Genomic DNA, 17,408 nt, shown 5'->3' with positions numbered 1-17,408 from the left:
CTTCAATTCCACTTTCTGCTTTATTCACTATCTTTTTATCTGTGATTAAGCTAATATTTAATTTTCTTACATTGAGCATTTTGTTTCAATAATTATGTTTCACTTCTAAAACTATTTGTTCTCTTTCAAATCTGCCAGATCATTTCTGATCATATCTCTTTGACCATTTTTTTTAAAGATTTATTTATTTATTTGAAAGGCAGACTTACAGAGAAACAGAGGCAGAGAGAGAGAGAGGGAGAGAGAAGAGATCCTCCATCTACTGGCTCACTCTCCAAATGGCTGCAATGGCCGGAGCTGAGCCAATCTGAATCCAGGAGCTTCTTCCAGGTCTCCCACGCAGGTGCAGGGGCCCAAGGATGTGGGCCATCTGCTGCTGCTTTCCCAGGCCATAGCAGAGAGCTGGATCAGAAGGGGAGCAGCTGGGACTCGAACCGGCACCCATATGGGATGCCGGAACTGCAGACTGCAGCTTAACTCACTGCACCACAGCACTGGCCCTGACCAACTATTTTCTTAAAAAAACAACATTTCTTACACTATTATTGTTTGTTTGTATCTGGAAATTCCAAATTCCTATATCCCTAAAGCTGTAAATCTGCCTGTTGTCTTTCCTGCTGATTTTCACTTCCCCCTCCTAGTGTGTTTTATGGTCTTGGATTATGAGCTCCTCTTTGCTTCATTTCAAACTGTGCTGGTCCTGAGAGCCTACTGGGAGGGACTCTCCTCCAGGGAGCTGGGACAGCTGCCCGAACTGGGCCCCGCAACGTTGCCTACGTCCCTCCCTGGAAGGGACCAATGCTTGCCGCCTTCCAGGTGGGACGTGAATGTCTCAGGCTCAGCCGCCTCGGTGCTCCCGCTCCAAGCCTTGGTCTTGTGATGGACCGCCTGGGTGGCGTTTGTCCTGCAGGCTGCCCCCGGTTCCTGTGTGTGCTCGCCTCTCGCTGTTTCCAGCTCTGGTTTCAGCTCACGGTTTTGTTTTAGTAGGCCAAGGTGTGGGGAAGAGGGCAGCCTAAGGGGTCCAAAGAGATTTCTCTTACACCTTGCAGTGTTCACAAGGCATGAAGTCGTGGGCTGTGCCCAGGGCCTGCCTGGCTGCCACTGAGTGGGTTGACCCTTACTACAGCGTAGTCTGCTGTATGCTGGAGGGGGACCTCATTCAGTTCAAAGACACCTTCTGAAGGGTCCCCAGTGCTGCTGCTTTTGACCTGCTGCCTCCAGGCTTCAAGTGTTGCCCTCATGTTCTTTAAGAGATCTGGCAGGCATACTACCTCAAGACAGCCAGGGATGAGAGACCAGCCACGCTTTGTCTTCCCAGAGAGCATTTTGGGATTTTTTTTCCCAGGGGAGATTGTGGCCTGGCTCTTCCTGATCCTGTTCATCTCTGTCCATTCTTCCTTTACCCCCTCACATGTTGATAAAAAAAGTCTTTACTTTTGTGACAGAGCCAACACCTTATCTTTATTCTTTTTTTAAGATTTATTTATTTATTTATTTATTTGAAAGAGAGAGAAGGAGAGGCAGAGAGAGAGAGAGAGGTCTTCCATCCGCTGGTTCACTCCCCAGTTGGCTGCAACGGCCAGAGCTGCGCTGATCAGGAGCCAGGAGCTGCTTCCAGGTCTCTCACGTGGGTGCAGGGGTCCAAGGACTTGGCCCATTTTCTGCTGCTTTCCCAGCCCATAGCAGGGAGCTGAATTGGAAATGGAGCAGCAGGGATTCAAACCGGCACCCACAGAGGATGCTGGCCCTGCAGGCAGCAGCTTTACCTGCTATGCCACAGTGCCGGCCCCAACACCTTATCTTTAAAGAGTGCTTTAGAGGCCGGCGCTGCGGCTCACTTGGCTAATCCTCTGCCTGCGGCGCCAGCACCCTGGGTTCTAGTCCCGGTTGGGGCGCCGGATTCTGTTCCGGTTGCCCCTCTTCCAGGCCAGCTCTCTGCTATGGCCCAGGAGTGCAGTGGAGGATGGCCCAAGTGCTTGGGCCCTGCACCCGCGTGGGAGGCCAGGAGAAGCACCTGGCTCCTGCCTTCTGATCTGCGCAGCACGCCGGCCATAGCAGCCATTTGGGGGGTGAGCCAATGGAAAAAGGAAGAAGACCTTTCTCTCTCTCTCTCTCTCTCTCTCTCTCTCTGTGTGTCTAACTCTGCCTGTCAAAAAAAAAAGAGTGCTTTAGAGTTTGCAAAATACTTAGACATGCAGTTCCCCACCCCCCCAACACACGCCCCACCTCTGATCTCAGCAGCTTCCAGGCAAAGCATCCCTGTCCTCATTTCAGAAGATACTGAAGGCTGGCGCCGCGGCTCACTAGGCTAATCCTCCGCCTTGCGGCGCCGGCACACCAGGTTCTAGTCCTGGTCGGGGTGCCGGATTCTGTCCCGGTTGCCCCTCTTCCAGGCCAGCCCTCTGCTGTGGCCAGGGAGTGCAGTGGAGGATGGCCCAAGTGCTCGGGCCCTGCACCCCATGGGAGACCAGGAGAAGCACCTGGCTCCTGCCATCAGATCAGCGCAGTGTGCCGGCCGCGGAGGCCACTGGAGGGTGAACCAACGGCAAAGGAAGACCTTTCTCTCTGTCTCTCTCTCTCACTGTCCACTCTGCCTGTCAAAAAAAAAAAAAAAAGATACTGAAGACCGTGGAGGCCGCCTGACTTGCTCAGGGACCTAAAGTGTGTGCATCAGAACTTCCACATGCACCTCCTCACTCCCAAGCCGTTGCTTTCCCACACGGAACCAGCCTTCCACGAGCGAGAGCGTCAGAAACAACCACGGCTTCATTCGCTCATTCACTTAGTATTTATCGACCCCCTGTTGTCTACCAGACACCGCTCCAGGCATGCGGATGTGATTGACAGCAGAGCCCCATCCCGCCCAGCCCAAAATTGCAGTCAGGTTGGTGGCAGTTAATAAGCAAGCACAGTCTAGCGCTGGAGAGTAATAATGGCTGTGACCAAAGCGTGTAGGGCTGGATGGAGAAAGCGAAGGAAGGAGCCCTGGGAAGAACTGGGAGAGAAGCATCCCGGGTAGAAGGAACACCACGTGCACAAGGCCTAGTCAGGAAAGGACTTGGCAGGTTCCACGAGCGATTGGAGGGCTCTGTGGCTGCAGCCGCCCAGCATAGGGGAACCTGGTGGGAGAGAAGCCAGAAGAGGGGGCCGAGAGACACGCCAGGGAGATCCTAGGGAACAGTTTGGGGAAGGAAGGGGAGGCCAGCCCTTGGCAGTTTGCTTCCACCTTAAAGAAGATGAGCCTGCGCGGTGGCCGACGCTGCGTGTGACGCGTGCCCCCGTTCTCCACAGGCTTACAGATTCTCCCAGCTGCCGGAGATGGTCATGGGCTCCCCGCCTCCGCCTGTCCCGCCCCGCACCGGTCCTGTGGCGGTCGCTTCTCTCCGACGGTAACGCCTTCCTTTCTTTGTTTTCTCTGGGATACTTGGAAATGAGGTGGTCCCGAGCTGTGGGTGCTGTGAACAGCGCCTGCGGGATCCTCATGCCCCACCCTGTGCAGCATGCGTCATGCGTGTAGGCAACCTGAGGCATCAAGGAAGCGGGGACCACAGAGGGGGGACCAACCTGCCTGTGTTTCCAAATACAAAGGCCCTGAGAATCTAGTCTAAGAAGCCCAAGGTCAACTCTCCCATACCCTGACCTTGGACATCAGAAAATGACTCCAGCTCAGGCCGGCCCAAGCCTCTCCCTGTGTTTGCACACTCAGAAGTCCCCCCGTTACGTAAGAGTTGTGCCTAGGAGGCCAGGCGGGACGTGTCTGGCACCCAACTCCTGACTTCCAAGAGACCGAACACTCGTGAACCAAGCTCAGGTGTGAGGCATATGGCAGACCTCCCCTGCTCTCCAGAGAGGGCACGAGCACATGTTTCTAAATAGACAGACTGGAAGCGCAGGAGCCGTGAGCACAGGGGAAGGTTGGAATAGGCCTAGTGACAGGGTTGGGAGACCCAGCTGTGCCCTGGGGTACGAGTGGGCCCCTGCCCTGGGCCTCCCTCCCAGCCGCTGCCCAACACACTACTCCTACCCCATCCCTGCACCACAGGGATAAAGAAGACCCTAGCCTCACTTCCAGTGTTTAGAATGTGGGACCGTAGGCCAGCGGAGGCCAGGCTCTCGGGAAAGCAGCAGTCCAGGCACCTGCTGTGGACCCCCAGGCAAGTCCCCTTCTCCTCTCTGGCCTCTGGCTCCATATCTGTAAAATGGGCACAGGGCCTAAAAGAACCTCAGAGGCTCTGGGATTCCTTAGAAGAGGGCCTCTGAGGACAATATGGAGCAGAACGCAGGGATTTTTCCAGGGAAGGGTTTTCCGAACAGGAGCAGAGGCCTGGAATAGCCTGAGCAGGCAGGAGAGGCAGGGAGGGAGCTGGAAAGGAGGGCAGTCTCCATGCAGAGCCGTACCATGCTGTGACACCATCACAGCCTCCATGTAGCAGCAGGAATGAGCCCCCAGCCCTCAGGGGCACCTGCTCCAGTGGCAGGAAGTCAATCATCGCAGAACCTCTCATTGGCTGTTGACGATGTCATCACTTCCTAGGGCCAACCGTCCCCAGCTGATATCCAGCACTGATTGCTTTGTGGCCTTTATGTGGAAATTAAAAGTTTTACTACGCAGAGAGACCCAAGAGCCACCCTTAGGGGAGAACTGAGTTAGAACTTCCGAAAATGAAAATGACCCCTGCTCTGGCTGCGGTGATGGCCACGGTGACAGCTGCTACAACTTGGGGCACTTCCTGTTGTGCTGGTGCCCCCAGCAGTCCATGCATTAGGTGGGGGCAGATCAGTCCTGAGCCCCCTCCCCTCGCGGGGCCTGGCGCCAGCTGCTGGGGCTGCTCCTTCTGCCCAGCCCGCCGCCTGAGGTCTGTGGACAACACTAACGCGGCCCCTCTGTCCCTCCAGGTCCACCTCCGACATTGGCAGCAAGAGCAGAATGGCCGAGTCCGTGGGCCCTGAGCCGGCCCAGCTGCACGATAGTGCCTCCTTCACCCAGGTGTCCCGAGGCCCCGTGTCTGTGGCGCAGCTGGATCAGTCGGCTCTAAATTACTCAGGTGGGCAGTGCACCTGGCATCTGCTGCTGGGCTCCCGTCCCCCACGGCCCCGCACAGCCACCCTGCCTCCCTCAGCCGTCAAAGCTTCTGTGTTCCTGGGTCCCCTCAGTAGCCCTGAAACTGAACAAAATACCAAATCCTGCCGAGGTCTGGGTGCACATTAACATTTTGCCAGCCTTTTGGTTTTTTATCCTTAAAGACTGCAGGTACAGTTTTCTACCTCCATCTCATTCCCCTTCTCCCTAAGTCCTGGGTGCTAATCTTTTGCTGAGTGTATACAGGCGCTTCAGAAATTCATAGAAAGCATGTACTCAGTGGCCCTGAAAGAATTCCACGAAGAGGGAAAGTCAGGTCCCACCACAGCCCACCCTCCTTGTTGCTTCATTCCCCGGAGTCTCAGCTGTCATGGCCAAGATCCCCTCTACCCTAGCTCAGCTTCATCCCCAGCCACTGTAAGAGCCCAGACGGAGCCAGCTCCCCTCAACTCAGACCTGACTCACCAGGACCTCCAGCCAGCAGACAGCCAGGGAGCCCATGAGCCTGGTGGCCGGATCCCAGAAATCAACCTCCGCTCCTCTCCTGCACGCCAGGTAACACGGTGCCAGCGGTGTTCGCCATCCCAGCTGCCAACAGACCTGGCTTCACCGGCTACTTCATCCCCACGCCTCCCTCATCCTACAGGAACCAGGCCTGGATGTCCTATGCAGGAGAGAGTGAGCTTCCCAGCCAGTGGGCTGATTCGGTGAGACCCTGACTGATTGCTTAGTAAACTTCCAGCTGCTTGATGCATTCCCAGGAGGAAATATGATGAAGGGTGACAGCGTGCGTTTTACCCCCTGGTGCTAACATGCTAAACAGCATGGCTACAGTCCTCCATTTAAAGGGAGCGGTGTGGCAAGGCAGGGTGTCCTTTGACAAAGGCAGCCGAGGCGTGCCGGGCACCACCTCTTCCTGGTCAAGTACATTTTTCTAAGATTGGTTCCCATTTGCTGAGTGTTCCCTGTGTGCCAGAAGCCACCTGAGCTGTTTTGTTTGTTTCTGTTTCTTAATCTTCACAGCTGTTCTGTCAGGAGTTAGCACTTGTAGGAGTTCCACAATTACTCCCATTTTGCAGATGAAAAAGCTGAGGCCTAGTCTAAGCTAGGCCTCACAGCTAGGAAAATGCCAAGGTCAGAATTCAAACCTGCACCTGGCTGGCTCCAAAACTTTCATTGCCTTTGTTTCTTTTAGCTGTCAAATTCTGTCGAGTTTTAGATGAAATGCCTCAAAAAAGAAGCATTAGAAAGCCCGGCTGTGGATCTTGCCTCTATGTAAATCCTAAGACTTCCTGCCTGAGTCTGGCCAAGGACTGGCTTGACCCAGTCCCCAGGTTTCTTCCTTCTTTTCAAGTCAGAACACACGGCACAGTGGACATGGCCCAGCTTGCACCAACCTGGATGTTCACCCCCAGGCCTGCCTGCCCTGTCACCCGCCAAGGCCTCCTCTGTGAAGAACAAACCAACCCACGCAGACAAGATGAGCCTCGTGCCTGGGCGACATCCCCCGCTGTGGCCAGGAAGGCAGGCTTCCCCTGCAGGCTGAACCTGACCCCGGGCGCTGGTGATCATTGTCGGGGGTGGGCTCAGCATGGGGAATGAATCCCACAGCAGGAACCACTTTGCCAGCAAGGTTTGTCTTGGTTCTCCTCTCTGTCCAAGCCTCCACACTCTCCTCCCTGGCAGCTGCAGCTCAGCGGCAGCGTTGGCATCACTCTCAGCGTAGTGACGCCACACGTAAACGGCAGCATCGGGGCCAGGCTTTCACATATGTAGGCATGGGGGATTTCCCTCATCACCAAGGCTTGCCCTAACTGCTAAACATTTAAAAATATATGCCACCTTGAATAAAAATATTCCTGAAATTAATAAAACCCTCCCCCCCCCCTTTTTTTAAGATTTATTTTATTTATTGGAAAGGCAGAGTGACACACACAGAGAGAGAGAGAGAGAGAGAGAGAGATATCTTCCATCTACTGGTTCACCCCCAAAATGGTCACAATGGCCGTAGCAGGACAAGGCTGAAGCCAGAAGCCAAGAACTCCATCCAGGTCTCCCACATGGGTGCAGGGGCCCAGGTACTTGGACCATCTTCCACTGCTTTCCCAGGTGCATTAGCAGGGAGCTGGAACAGAAGTGGAACAGCTGAGACTCAAAGCAGCACTCTGATAGGGGATGCTGGAGTCGTAGGCAGCAGCTTAACTCACAATGCCAGCCCCCCACCGCCACGCGCCCCACTTCTTTGTAAGAAGACACAGTATCATTTAATGTGTCTTTTCTGAGTGACTCCGTGTCATTATGGTCCTCCTATCCTATCACGATGCTTGTGGGATGAGCTCTAATGTGTGTAGGACTCTTGCCCCATGGGAACGCGTCGCTAAACTACTGTGATTTTTGGAGTAACCCCGCTGGCTTGGAACATACTTTGCCATGTGGGACGTTGCTCCAGCTGGCACCTGCAGCTGCCGTCAGTGTCTTGGCTCCCAGTGAGTCCGTGCTCACCGTTAAATGTGCTTTTCCAAGCACACTATCATCTGCAGAAGAAGCAGAGCTTATTAGAGTTGTGTGCACAGCTGCAGTCAGTGAGCTCCAAGAAAGGAGCTGGAGGGCGTCCCTGCTCTTAAGTCTCTGCATCTTCATGTGGCACTTGGTGACATCTCTTTTTGTCTGTCTGGCTGGCATCTTCTGCTGTTCTAAACAGCTGCCACCACTGCGTGATCAGTGCAGAGCTTACCTGAGTCTATAACTCCACTTACAGCCTAACCACAGTGTGTAGACTTTTCAGAAAGTGGATGGTAATTGACTCCTGCTACCCAAGCCGTGAGCCTGCAGCTTGGACAGCTTGCATGCTGGGTGCAGGGTACGCCAGGTGATCTGCCGGGGGTCAGGGGAAAGTCTTTTACAAAACCTTGACCTTGCCCTCAAGACCCTTAGAAATGATCATTTCGCCAGGCCTAGTGCTACATCAGATGCCTCCGGGTTCCCACCGCCTTACAGATGTGGCCAAAGGAGCCGAGCAAGCAGAAGCTTGGCCTCCCCAGAGCCCGAGTGCAGCATTCTCAGTGTGAAGAAGAACCCGTTTCCCATCAGTTGTCTTTAATTAAGAGGAAGATGATTGCTGCAGCCTACATGGATCCTTCCTGGAGCCCAATTATCACCTGCAGTTAAGCAGGGAGGTGTGCCGGTGCGTGAAGCCAGCCAGGCAGGACAGGTGATATATCAGCACGCGAAAGACAGCGCTGGAAGCTCGGAGGGACCAGATGTGAGCTGGAGGAAGACGCCCCTTTAGAGCAGGGATAACACACCGACCCCGACCCTGCATCGAGCCAAGAAGGAAAAAGCCTCCGCCGGCATTTGCCTGTCTGCACTTGCTGGCCCCAGGATCTAAGCTGGATAAAATCACCTGGATCTGGGATGACAGTTTCATCCTTGGTGTTAGGTGGAGAAGGGGGTGGAGGAGGTGGCGCCCCAGGCTCTGCAGAAAGCTGTGTGCTGTGATCCACTGGTGATGTCTGCCATGGCACTGGCTAGGGCAGCAATGGTATTTGCCAGCCTGACTTTTGGCCAGCAGGGTGTGATGGCTGCAGCCTGCACCTCCTAGAAGGGGGTAGGGTGGGGGTGAGGGTGGGGACATTTCTCCTCTCCTCTTGCCTGCCTGTGCCCCTACTGGATATTCTGACTATGACCCTCTGCTCCTGCAGTGGGGTCAGGCGTCCCCTGGCTCTGCCCGCCACCAGCAGTGAGCTGCTTGATGCCCAGAGCTGAGGGCTCTCAGGAGCAGGACGGGGACTCAGCTGCAGCAGGGACACTTAGCTGGGTTTGAGGCGCAGGGACAGGGGATGTGGCAGCTTCCTTGGCAAATACGTGGCCCCGGGTGATGATCCCTCAGTGACTGTCAAACAGGGAGCCTCCCTACTGTGTGCTGCGCACAGTCTGAGCACTGGTGTCCAGCAATGGGTGAGACCAAGTGGCCACCTTCACGAAGCTGACGATGGCGTCAGGGAAGCCACACGGAGACACCCCAAAGGGCCCCTGGGCCAACGTCCCTGGGCTGGGAAGGGCGGCTTGGACAGAAGGAAGTTAGCGCGGGAGAGCTGAAGTACGCAGCCACGTCTCTGCCGTGGTGGTTGGTTACCGCCTGTCACCCGTGTCCCTCCCCCAGGCTTCTGAGACAGCCCAGCTCTGGCTTGACTCTGAGGTGTTCTTAGACACGGCCCTGGGAGCAGACTTCAGCCTAACAGTTGCAGTGCCATTGTCGCGTGTCGGAGCACCTGCGCGGAATCCCTGGCTCTGGCTCCTGACTCCGGCTTCCTGGGTGCGCACACCCTGGGAGGCAGCAGTGATGGCTCGAGGGATGAGGTTCCTGCAGCTCACGTGGGATCGAGTTCCCAGTTCCTGGCTTCCGCCCCGACCCGGCCCAGCCATCGTGGGTGTGTCGGGAGTGAAGCAGCAGGTGGAGCTTTCTCTGTCCCTCAGTCTCTCTCTGCCTCTCACAGGAATAAAAATTTTAAAGTAAATAAACAAGACTCCCCCTGCCCAATAGCCATCAGGTGGGTCCCAGGCCAGGCCCGCACGTGCACCTCATACACCTGCCCTCTCAGGAGAAATTATCAGAACACCTATGTGTGGCCAGTTTCGTGGCATGGCATAGCGGGTAAAGCCACCACCTGCCATGCTGGCATCCCATGTGGGCACCGGTTCGTGTCCCAGCTGCTCTACTTCCAATCAACTCCCTGATGATGCCTGAGAAAAGCAGTGGAGGATGGTCCCAGTGTTTCCGACCCTACCAGCCACGTGGGAGACCCAAATGAAGCTCCTGGCTCATGGCTTCAGCCTGTCAGCCTTGGCCATTGCAGCCATCTGGGACCTGATCCAGTATATGGAAGATTCTCCCTCCCCCTCCCCCATCTCAGGCTGGCACTGTGGCATAGAAGGTTAAGCCTCTGCTTGCAGCGCCAGCATCCATATGGGCATGGGTTCAACTCCCAGCTACTCTACTTCCTAACCAGCTCCCTGCTAATGCACCTGGGAAAGCAGCGGAGGATTGCACAAGTCCATGGGCCCATATACCCATTGGGAGATTCAAAAGAAGCTCCTGGCTCCTGGCTTCAGCTTGGCCCAGCCCTGGCCATTGCAGTGATTTGGGGAGTGAACCAACAGATGGGAGGTCTCTCTCTCTCTCTCTCTCTCTCTCTCTCTCTGTGTGTGTGTGTGTGTCTGACTTGTAAATAAATAAATCTTTAAAAAAAAAAAGCCTGTGGGGAGGATGTAGGGACTGTTCGCCTACCACACATGTCCCCCTCCAAGCTTTCTGAATCCCTAGGCACCTCTTTGCACCTGTTGCCTCCTGCCATCCCAGGTGAGAGAATTAGGAGGCGAGACCTCTGGGAGGTGGCCAGGTCCTGAGGCTGGGGCTCTCATGAGTGGGATTAGTGGTCCCAAAGAGCTCCATCACCCCCTCTGCCATGCAAAGGGTGGGGAAGAGACAGCCGCCTGCGAACCAGGAGCCAGGCCCTCACCAGACAACATGCCCACACCTCGGTCCTGCACTTCCCAGTTTCCAGAACTTTGAGAAACACATTTCTGTTGTTGATGGGATTTTGTCATAGCAGCCAGAGTGGACTAGGGCATCCGCCCTGATCCGCCCGTACCTGGGGCCCGCAGCAGCATGTCTGTTAAGAATGGGGATGGGCTGTGTTCCTCACAGGTGCGACATAGCCCAGGCCCGGGCCCCAGGGAAGCACCTAACAGGTAGCCTGGCACTGGGCACCTGCAGATCTGGCCCTGCCCGTTGGCTTACTAAGCTCCTCCCACACTGCACACACCCTCTCTGGGCAGGCCCAGCTCTCTGGACCCTCTGGGTGCTCCTGGCTGCTGCTTCTCTCTCAGCCTGGAATGCCCCTCCCACCTTGTCTTGCTGGCAGCAGCCCATTGGCCCTGGAGGCTCAGCGGAGCTGCAGGTGTGGAAGCTGCCCGACTGGGCTCGCTTGCCACCGGCGCCACGCATGCCCACTGCGGAAGGCCCTGGAACAGCAACCCCAGGGGCTTCACACACTTCAGTGGGAAAATCCATCCTATCCTAAATTCCTGTCTTTATTTCTAGAAGTTTCCATATGTTTAGGGATAGAATGGACGTCTTCCACTTCTAATGAAAACAGAAATCCATTTTTGTTTTGTTTTGTTTTTTGTTTGTTTGTTTTTTAACAGGCCCAGTGGACAGTGAGAGAGAGAGACAGAAAGAAAGGTCTTCCTTTTCCGTTGGTTCACCCTCCAATGGCCACCGCGGCCCGAGCACTGTGCTGATTCGAAGGCGGGAGCCAGGTGCTTATCCTGGTCTCCCATGGGGTGCAGGACCCAAGCACTTGGGCCATCCTCCACTGCACTCCCTGGCCACAGCAGAGAGCTGGCCTGAAAGAGGGGCAACTGGGACAGAATCCGGCACCCCGACCAGGACTAGAACCCGGTGTGCCAGCGCCGCTAGGCAGAGGATTAGCCTAGTGAGCCGCGGTGCCGGCCAGAAATCCATTTTTGAAGACATCAAGGGCACATCCCAGATCCAGGACAGAGTAGCACAGTGACCGATCCGCACCCGTGGGCGCCCAGCAGAACTGTGCAAAGCAAGTCTCCATGGGTTCTGAGCTGTGTCGCCCGAGTGAGACACCCCTCTTCACTTGAGTGCCCTCCTCTGCAGTAGAGATCTGTCTGTCCCCTGGGCTGTCACTCCAAGAATCAAGTGGGGGAAAGAGTGTGCAGAATGCCCTCAGCAAGCGCAGAGTTCAATCGGTGTTGCTTTTGTTATTAAAAATCTTCCCCTAGCCGGCGCCGTGGCTCAATAGGCTAATCCTCCACCTTGCGGCGCCGGCACACCGGGTTCTAGTCCCGGTTGGGGTGCCGGATTCTGTCCCGGTTGCCCCTCTTCCAGGCCAGCTCTCTGCTATGGCCAGGGAGTGCAGTGGAGGATGGCCCAGGTGCTTGGGCCCTGCACCCCATGGGAGACCAGGAAAAGCACCTGGCTCCTGGCTCCTGCCAGGATCAGCGCGGTGCGCCGGCTGCAGCGGCGGCCATTGGAGGGTGAACCAACGGCAAAGGAAGACCTTTCTCTCTGTCTCTCTCTCTCACTGTCCACTCTGCCTGTCAAAAAAAAAAAAAAAAAAAAAAAAAAAAAAAAAATTCAAAATTAAAAAAAAAAAAAAAAAAATCTTCCCCTGGGCTCCTTTGGGACCTACAAAAGACACCAGAGTTCTGGCCGCTGGATTGTGCGCTTATTAACTGAGGCCGCCCAGCAGAGGCAGAGGTAGACTCAGATACATTCCTGACGTCATCAGTGGGGATTGAAGCAGGGGTTTAATTCATCGAACCAGCGCATCCAGTGGGTCCACACCGCCTGTGTTCTGTCTGTACAAAGGTCCTGGCCTCCGCCTTCCTCCCAGTCTTCTTCCTTGTCCTTGATCCTCTCCTGTTGCTAAGTATCCCACTTCCCCTAGAGTTCTGCGACGTGCGCTACTTACTAATCTCTGGCCTTCTCTTCTCTCCCACGGTGCTCTGCAGGTGCCCCTGCCAGGGTACATCGAGGCTTACCCCCGGTCCCGGTACCAGCAGGGCTCGCCCTCCCGGCTGCCTCGCCAGTACAGCCAGCCTGCAGGCATGCACCCCAGCCTGGAGCAGGCCCCGGCGCCCTCCACGGCGGCCTCGCAGCAGAGCCTGGCGGAAAACGACCCTCCCGACGCTCCCCTGACCAACATCTCCACTGCCGCCCTGGTGAAGGCCATCCGGGAGGAGGTGGCCAAGCTGGCCAAGAAACAGACGGACATGTTCGAGTTCCAGGTGTAGTGCCTCTGGCCGTGCGACGCCGGGGTTCTTGGCCTAGAGCGCTGGACTTGACCCCTGGACAGGGGTGTGAGCCTTTCTCTTGCCTTGTTTCTGACAAGGTGAACAGTCAGGTGTCTGGGAAGCAGAGGAAGCTTCGGCATGACTGGATTCTGACTGGACGTCCTCGCTGGGGACTGTGTGTCTGACGACCTGTTCCGCTGACTGTCCCAACCCTGGGTGTATTCCCCGAAGGGGCCTCCATCTCGAGGGGTTCCAGCGTCCCTGCAGATCCTTGCCCAAGGCCCATGTTAATAAGCCCCTCCTCAGTGCCCCCTGCATGTTCACTCTGTGTCTGTGTTCAAGGCGATGCAGGAGGGAGGACTGAGCCCCAGACGGCGCCCTCTGTCGTCCAGCCTCGGACCATCAGCCCTCACATCACAGCAGCTGTAACGGGGACAGGAGAGCGGAGTCCCTCTGCAGTTAAAGGTTCATACTCAAAGTCAAGGGGACTGGACGCAAAAGCAGTGCCCGCGACCGCACCTGCCAGTAGTCCTGACTCTCTCTCTCCACTGTGAGCTGAATGAAGGCTGAGAGAGAGAGAGAGAGAGAGAGAGAGAGAGAGAGAGAGAGAACGGGAATGGTGCATCTGTGCTGACAGGTTTTAAAACATCATTGTCGTTTTGGAACCGGGGCCCTGCGGCTTGCGCTCTAACTGAAAACATGGGTGCTGAGGGCTTGTAGGGGCCTCCAAGAGAGAAACACTCCTCGGTGGGAGTTTTCCTTGCCCTGCATTGCAAGCGGCCTGAGAAGGACGCCCCTCTCGGTTTGGGAAGAACAGATACATCAGCTTTCTCAAGACAGTCTCTGGCTCTTCAACCACGCGGTCCAGCATGTGCTGCCGAGGGGGCACAAAACGGAACAGCGGCTGGTTCCTCTCAGGAACAGGAGGGGTGGGTACACAGCTTCTGAATGTAGAACATCTGCCGATGTTTAAATGTAAATATCTTTGTAAAAGTGCAGGCGTCGGGCAGTTCCTCATTGGCCATGAACACAGGAGGACAGCTGTGGATGGGACCCTCCCGGGCACGGCGACTCCGCCTCCGGAGCCCGGGGGGAGGCCTTTGCCTGGTACCACCAAGGCGCCGTCTAATAACTACCCATCAGTGCAGGCAGATCAACTGCCGACTCTGCGTGGCACAGGGAAGGGGGTGTTTGGTTGTCTCTCCAATCTGGGGGGCCATGGATGGTGTTGGGGGGCTTCCGTGGTGTCTGTGGGAGAATGAGAACCTGTCCCGCCATCATCCACGAGCCATCCAGCTTCAGCTGCATCCATTCCCTTCTGAGCCCATCTTCCCATCGTCCGCATGAGTTTCTTTGGTCTTTACTGAAAGAAGAAAGTGGGAATTTAAAAGTTGACAGAAGAGTAGGTGTGGAACTGATTAGAATGGGAGAGTCAAACTGTCAGAGCACAGACTTTTCCGAGAGGCTGTTTTATTTCCCAGTGGCAAATTGCCCTTTCTGGAATGTTCCGAGATGGTGGTCAAGGAATCTTCTAAGAAATCTCTTGTTGGGATGATGTTAGGTAGGTGTCCTTTAGTATGCTGGTGGATCTTTCATAGTGGTAGTTTTTTGTTACTTTAAAAAAAATCGGCTATAAATAAAATGTATTTTTGTAATTTCCTTGTGTATATATGGTATATTTCTACCAATGGCCAGTTGTTGTAGTCCAAAACATAAGTCAGCTTGCAAAACACTGTGGCAAGTGCAAGATTTTGCTGACAGATTAACACAATGCCTGAGTCTATGCCAGTGGGCATTCGATGCACTTGAATGAACAAAGAGCCAAAGAAACTCAGCCTTTTCATGCAAATGGTTACGAGTCTGATAAAGTCAGCCACACTGTCCCACTCTAATATCAATATTTCATCAGTGTGATGATATCAACCCAGTACTTTGTCTACTTGGTAAATGCCTGGACATGCTACCTGTGACAATGAAGTTTCAAGACCTTGGTGTAATTGAAATCTATGTGCATGTTTCAAAAGACAGTGTCTGAGCCTGGGGCGTTCTGAGACTTACAGAGAGGGAGTCTCCCGTCTGTAGGCGTGTGGCTCCACTGCGTGGAGCTGCAGACCGCGGGGGGTGGGGGGTGTTTGCAGAACCCCGTGAAATGGTCCACTGAGACAGCCAAAACTGGGGCACGCTAAATCAGACACTCTTAAACCGGACAGCAGAGGTTGAAGCAAAGTATGTGGGGGGAAAACCTTAAGTTGAAAAGAAACCAGTCTGCTCCAGTGGGGAGACAGCCACCAGTGTTGGATTTTTCCATGGTTCCTCTCTAAAGAGTCTCCTGTCCTAAAGGGAGTGACAGAAACTGGACAGGTGACTGGGGAAAGGCAGGTGGTCAAAAGTGTCTCCTGGAAGGGAAACTAGAGTTATGTGGGAGCCTGAAAGAGGCAACAATGAACTCGGTGTCCAGCATGGTCCTCCAAAAGCCGCAGAGGACTCTGCGACCTGGGAGGAGGAGAAGTGGAGCGACCAGCCGGAGGACTTGGGTTCGTGTTGTCTGATTTATGACCCCTCTTGCTTCTCATGTCACCATGCTGCTGCAGGCTCGGGGGTGACATATCTTCAGCTGTCGCCCAGGAGCTTAAACAACAGGGGTCATGGAAGAAACTCCGTAATGTTCTTGCCAAGGAGAAGGATGACTGATTGAGTACATAAGGGACTTGAGGTACGGTGTCGCAGGACAATGTGTTTGTGGCATAATAAACCTTTTTTGGCACTGGTTTTGATATGAGTGTTCTGCATTCATGAGAAGGAAATATATTTAGGATGTTCCCAGAGGGGACAATCAAGGCAACGGTGTCCTTAACTCTTGGTGGTGGGCAGGACAGGGCGGCGGGGGGCGGGGGGCAGGGCCATGTGAACTCATCTCTCGGCCCCATGGATCCCCCAGAATGTCAGCGCTGTCCCGACAGCTGGTCCCTGGGAGACAGCAAATGCATTGCTCCAGGTCCAGGGTGGCATCCAGTGGTGCAGGAGCATAAAGGTCCACTGTGGGGGCTGGGACCTGTGGTCTGAGCCTTGAGCGATCCTGACATGGCCCCGGTCACCTCTGTAGCCGGATGCAATGCTCTCGGGGTCGGTTATGTAAGAATTTTCTAGTCCTGGGAGAAGTTATAAGAGTGCATTTGTTATTTTAAGAACCAAGGAAAAGGGCATGTAATTTCTCAGTAATCTTGATGTAAGAAAGGAAATTGTTTGATCAGTGATTTTAAAGAAGAAGAAAAACTTCTGAAGGAGAAGCATTGGAGTGAGGAGGTAAAGAATGGTAGTACCTAACTCAAAGAAATGCTTTTCTAACAGGCAAGAAGAGGAGAAATGAATCAAAAGACTGAAATTCTGATTACATCTAAGTGAACTTTGTATGTAATATGCTCAATAATATGGAATAAAATTACAGATATTTCAAGTTTGAGACAGGTTTTGAACTCCATCCTAAATTCCTCCAGCCACAAGCAAGAAAACGATTTGGATTTTTCTTAAAAAAAATTTAAGATACTAATTTAGCTTGGAGCAGTGCCTTCCTGGGGAGTAAATGTTGGAAACTCAGTTCTGCCTCTCAGTCCTGTCTCCCAGGCAGGCTGCTGGTTGAGTGTGCCTCCTGCACCTGATCACGTGTGGGGCTGACAGGAGTAATGCGGGTGCACTTCACAGAACAGACACCTCCCGGGGGCACAGGGATGGAAGCAGCTGCCCCCACTCACGTCCTCGCTCACCTTCTCTCCCCTTGCTGCCTTTCGTCTCTGTTTCCCTCTGCGTGCCTGCTCAATGCTCTTGCTTCCCTTGGCAACCATCTTACTCATCAGTGCACGTGTAACCGAAACCTCCATCCAGGACCCATAATCTTTCCTTGTCAAAGTGCCCCCTCCTCTGACTAGCATCTCTCTGCCCACTTGGGCAAATCCTCGAGGACCTGATTCCAGTTCATCTGCCTCTGGATCGGCCATTCTGGAACCAAGGTAGTTCCATGCTGGAACTACCAGCATGGCCTGTGGGACCGGGCTTTTGTTAGGGGCTGATACTCAAAGTGGCATGAGTGGGCAGGACCCTCAAAAGGAGCCTGTGTGGCACTTGACTTACACTCTGAGGATGTCACCCAGCAACCAGTGCTTGGGTCCTCCCTAGGGATACGGCCACAGAGAGGAAAGGGCACCCTTGGGTGTCACGTGAGGGTGCACACTCTCGAAGCGTGGGGAGAGTGGCCCCAAGCCACTGCCACTTCCCACTGCCACCAGCTAGTGCACCTGCTGCTGGGTCTCACAGGGGATTTCTGCGCGAGCCCCCATTAGCAGACAGGGAGTACTTGTAAACTGAATGGCAGGATCTTAGCGCAGGTGCTGCTAATGTGGCTCGCGGCCACACACTTGCAAGGGTGAGAAAACTGATGAGCTTCTCGATAGAATCTTTTGAAACACAATTGGTTTCGAGTGAAACTGATATTATAGCGGCTCTG

General features: G+C 54.4%; 1 protein-coding gene across 4 annotated transcripts in view; it reads left to right on the top strand.

The window, feature by feature from the left end:
• KIAA1549L (KIAA1549 like) overlaps positions 1 to 15,677 on the top strand; it is a 312,534-nt gene extending 296,857 nt beyond the window's left edge. For all 4 annotated transcript variants that reach the window (XM_008269586.5, XM_002709213.6, XM_017345847.4 and 1 more), the window contains 4 exons: positions 3,292 to 3,389; positions 4,897 to 5,045; positions 5,636 to 5,787; positions 12,629 to 15,677. In XM_008269586.5, the coding sequence (XP_008267808.3) occupies positions 3,292 to 3,389; positions 4,897 to 5,045; positions 5,636 to 5,787; positions 12,629 to 12,910 (681 nt within the window). In that variant the 3' untranslated portion in view covers positions 12,911 to 15,677. The remainder of the gene's footprint in view (positions 1 to 3,291; positions 3,390 to 4,896; positions 5,046 to 5,635; positions 5,788 to 12,628) is intronic.
• Positions 15,678 to 17,408: the final 1,731 nt, after the last annotated feature.

The sequence above is a fragment of the Oryctolagus cuniculus genome, chromosome 1, assembly GCF_051225735.1.
Source record: "Oryctolagus cuniculus isolate XC-2025 breed Fujian yellow rabbit chromosome 1, ASM5122573v1, whole genome shotgun sequence".
Lineage (NCBI taxonomy): Eukaryota > Metazoa > Chordata > Mammalia > Lagomorpha > Leporidae > Oryctolagus > Oryctolagus cuniculus.
This window is presented reverse-complemented; position numbering and strand designations above follow the sequence as displayed.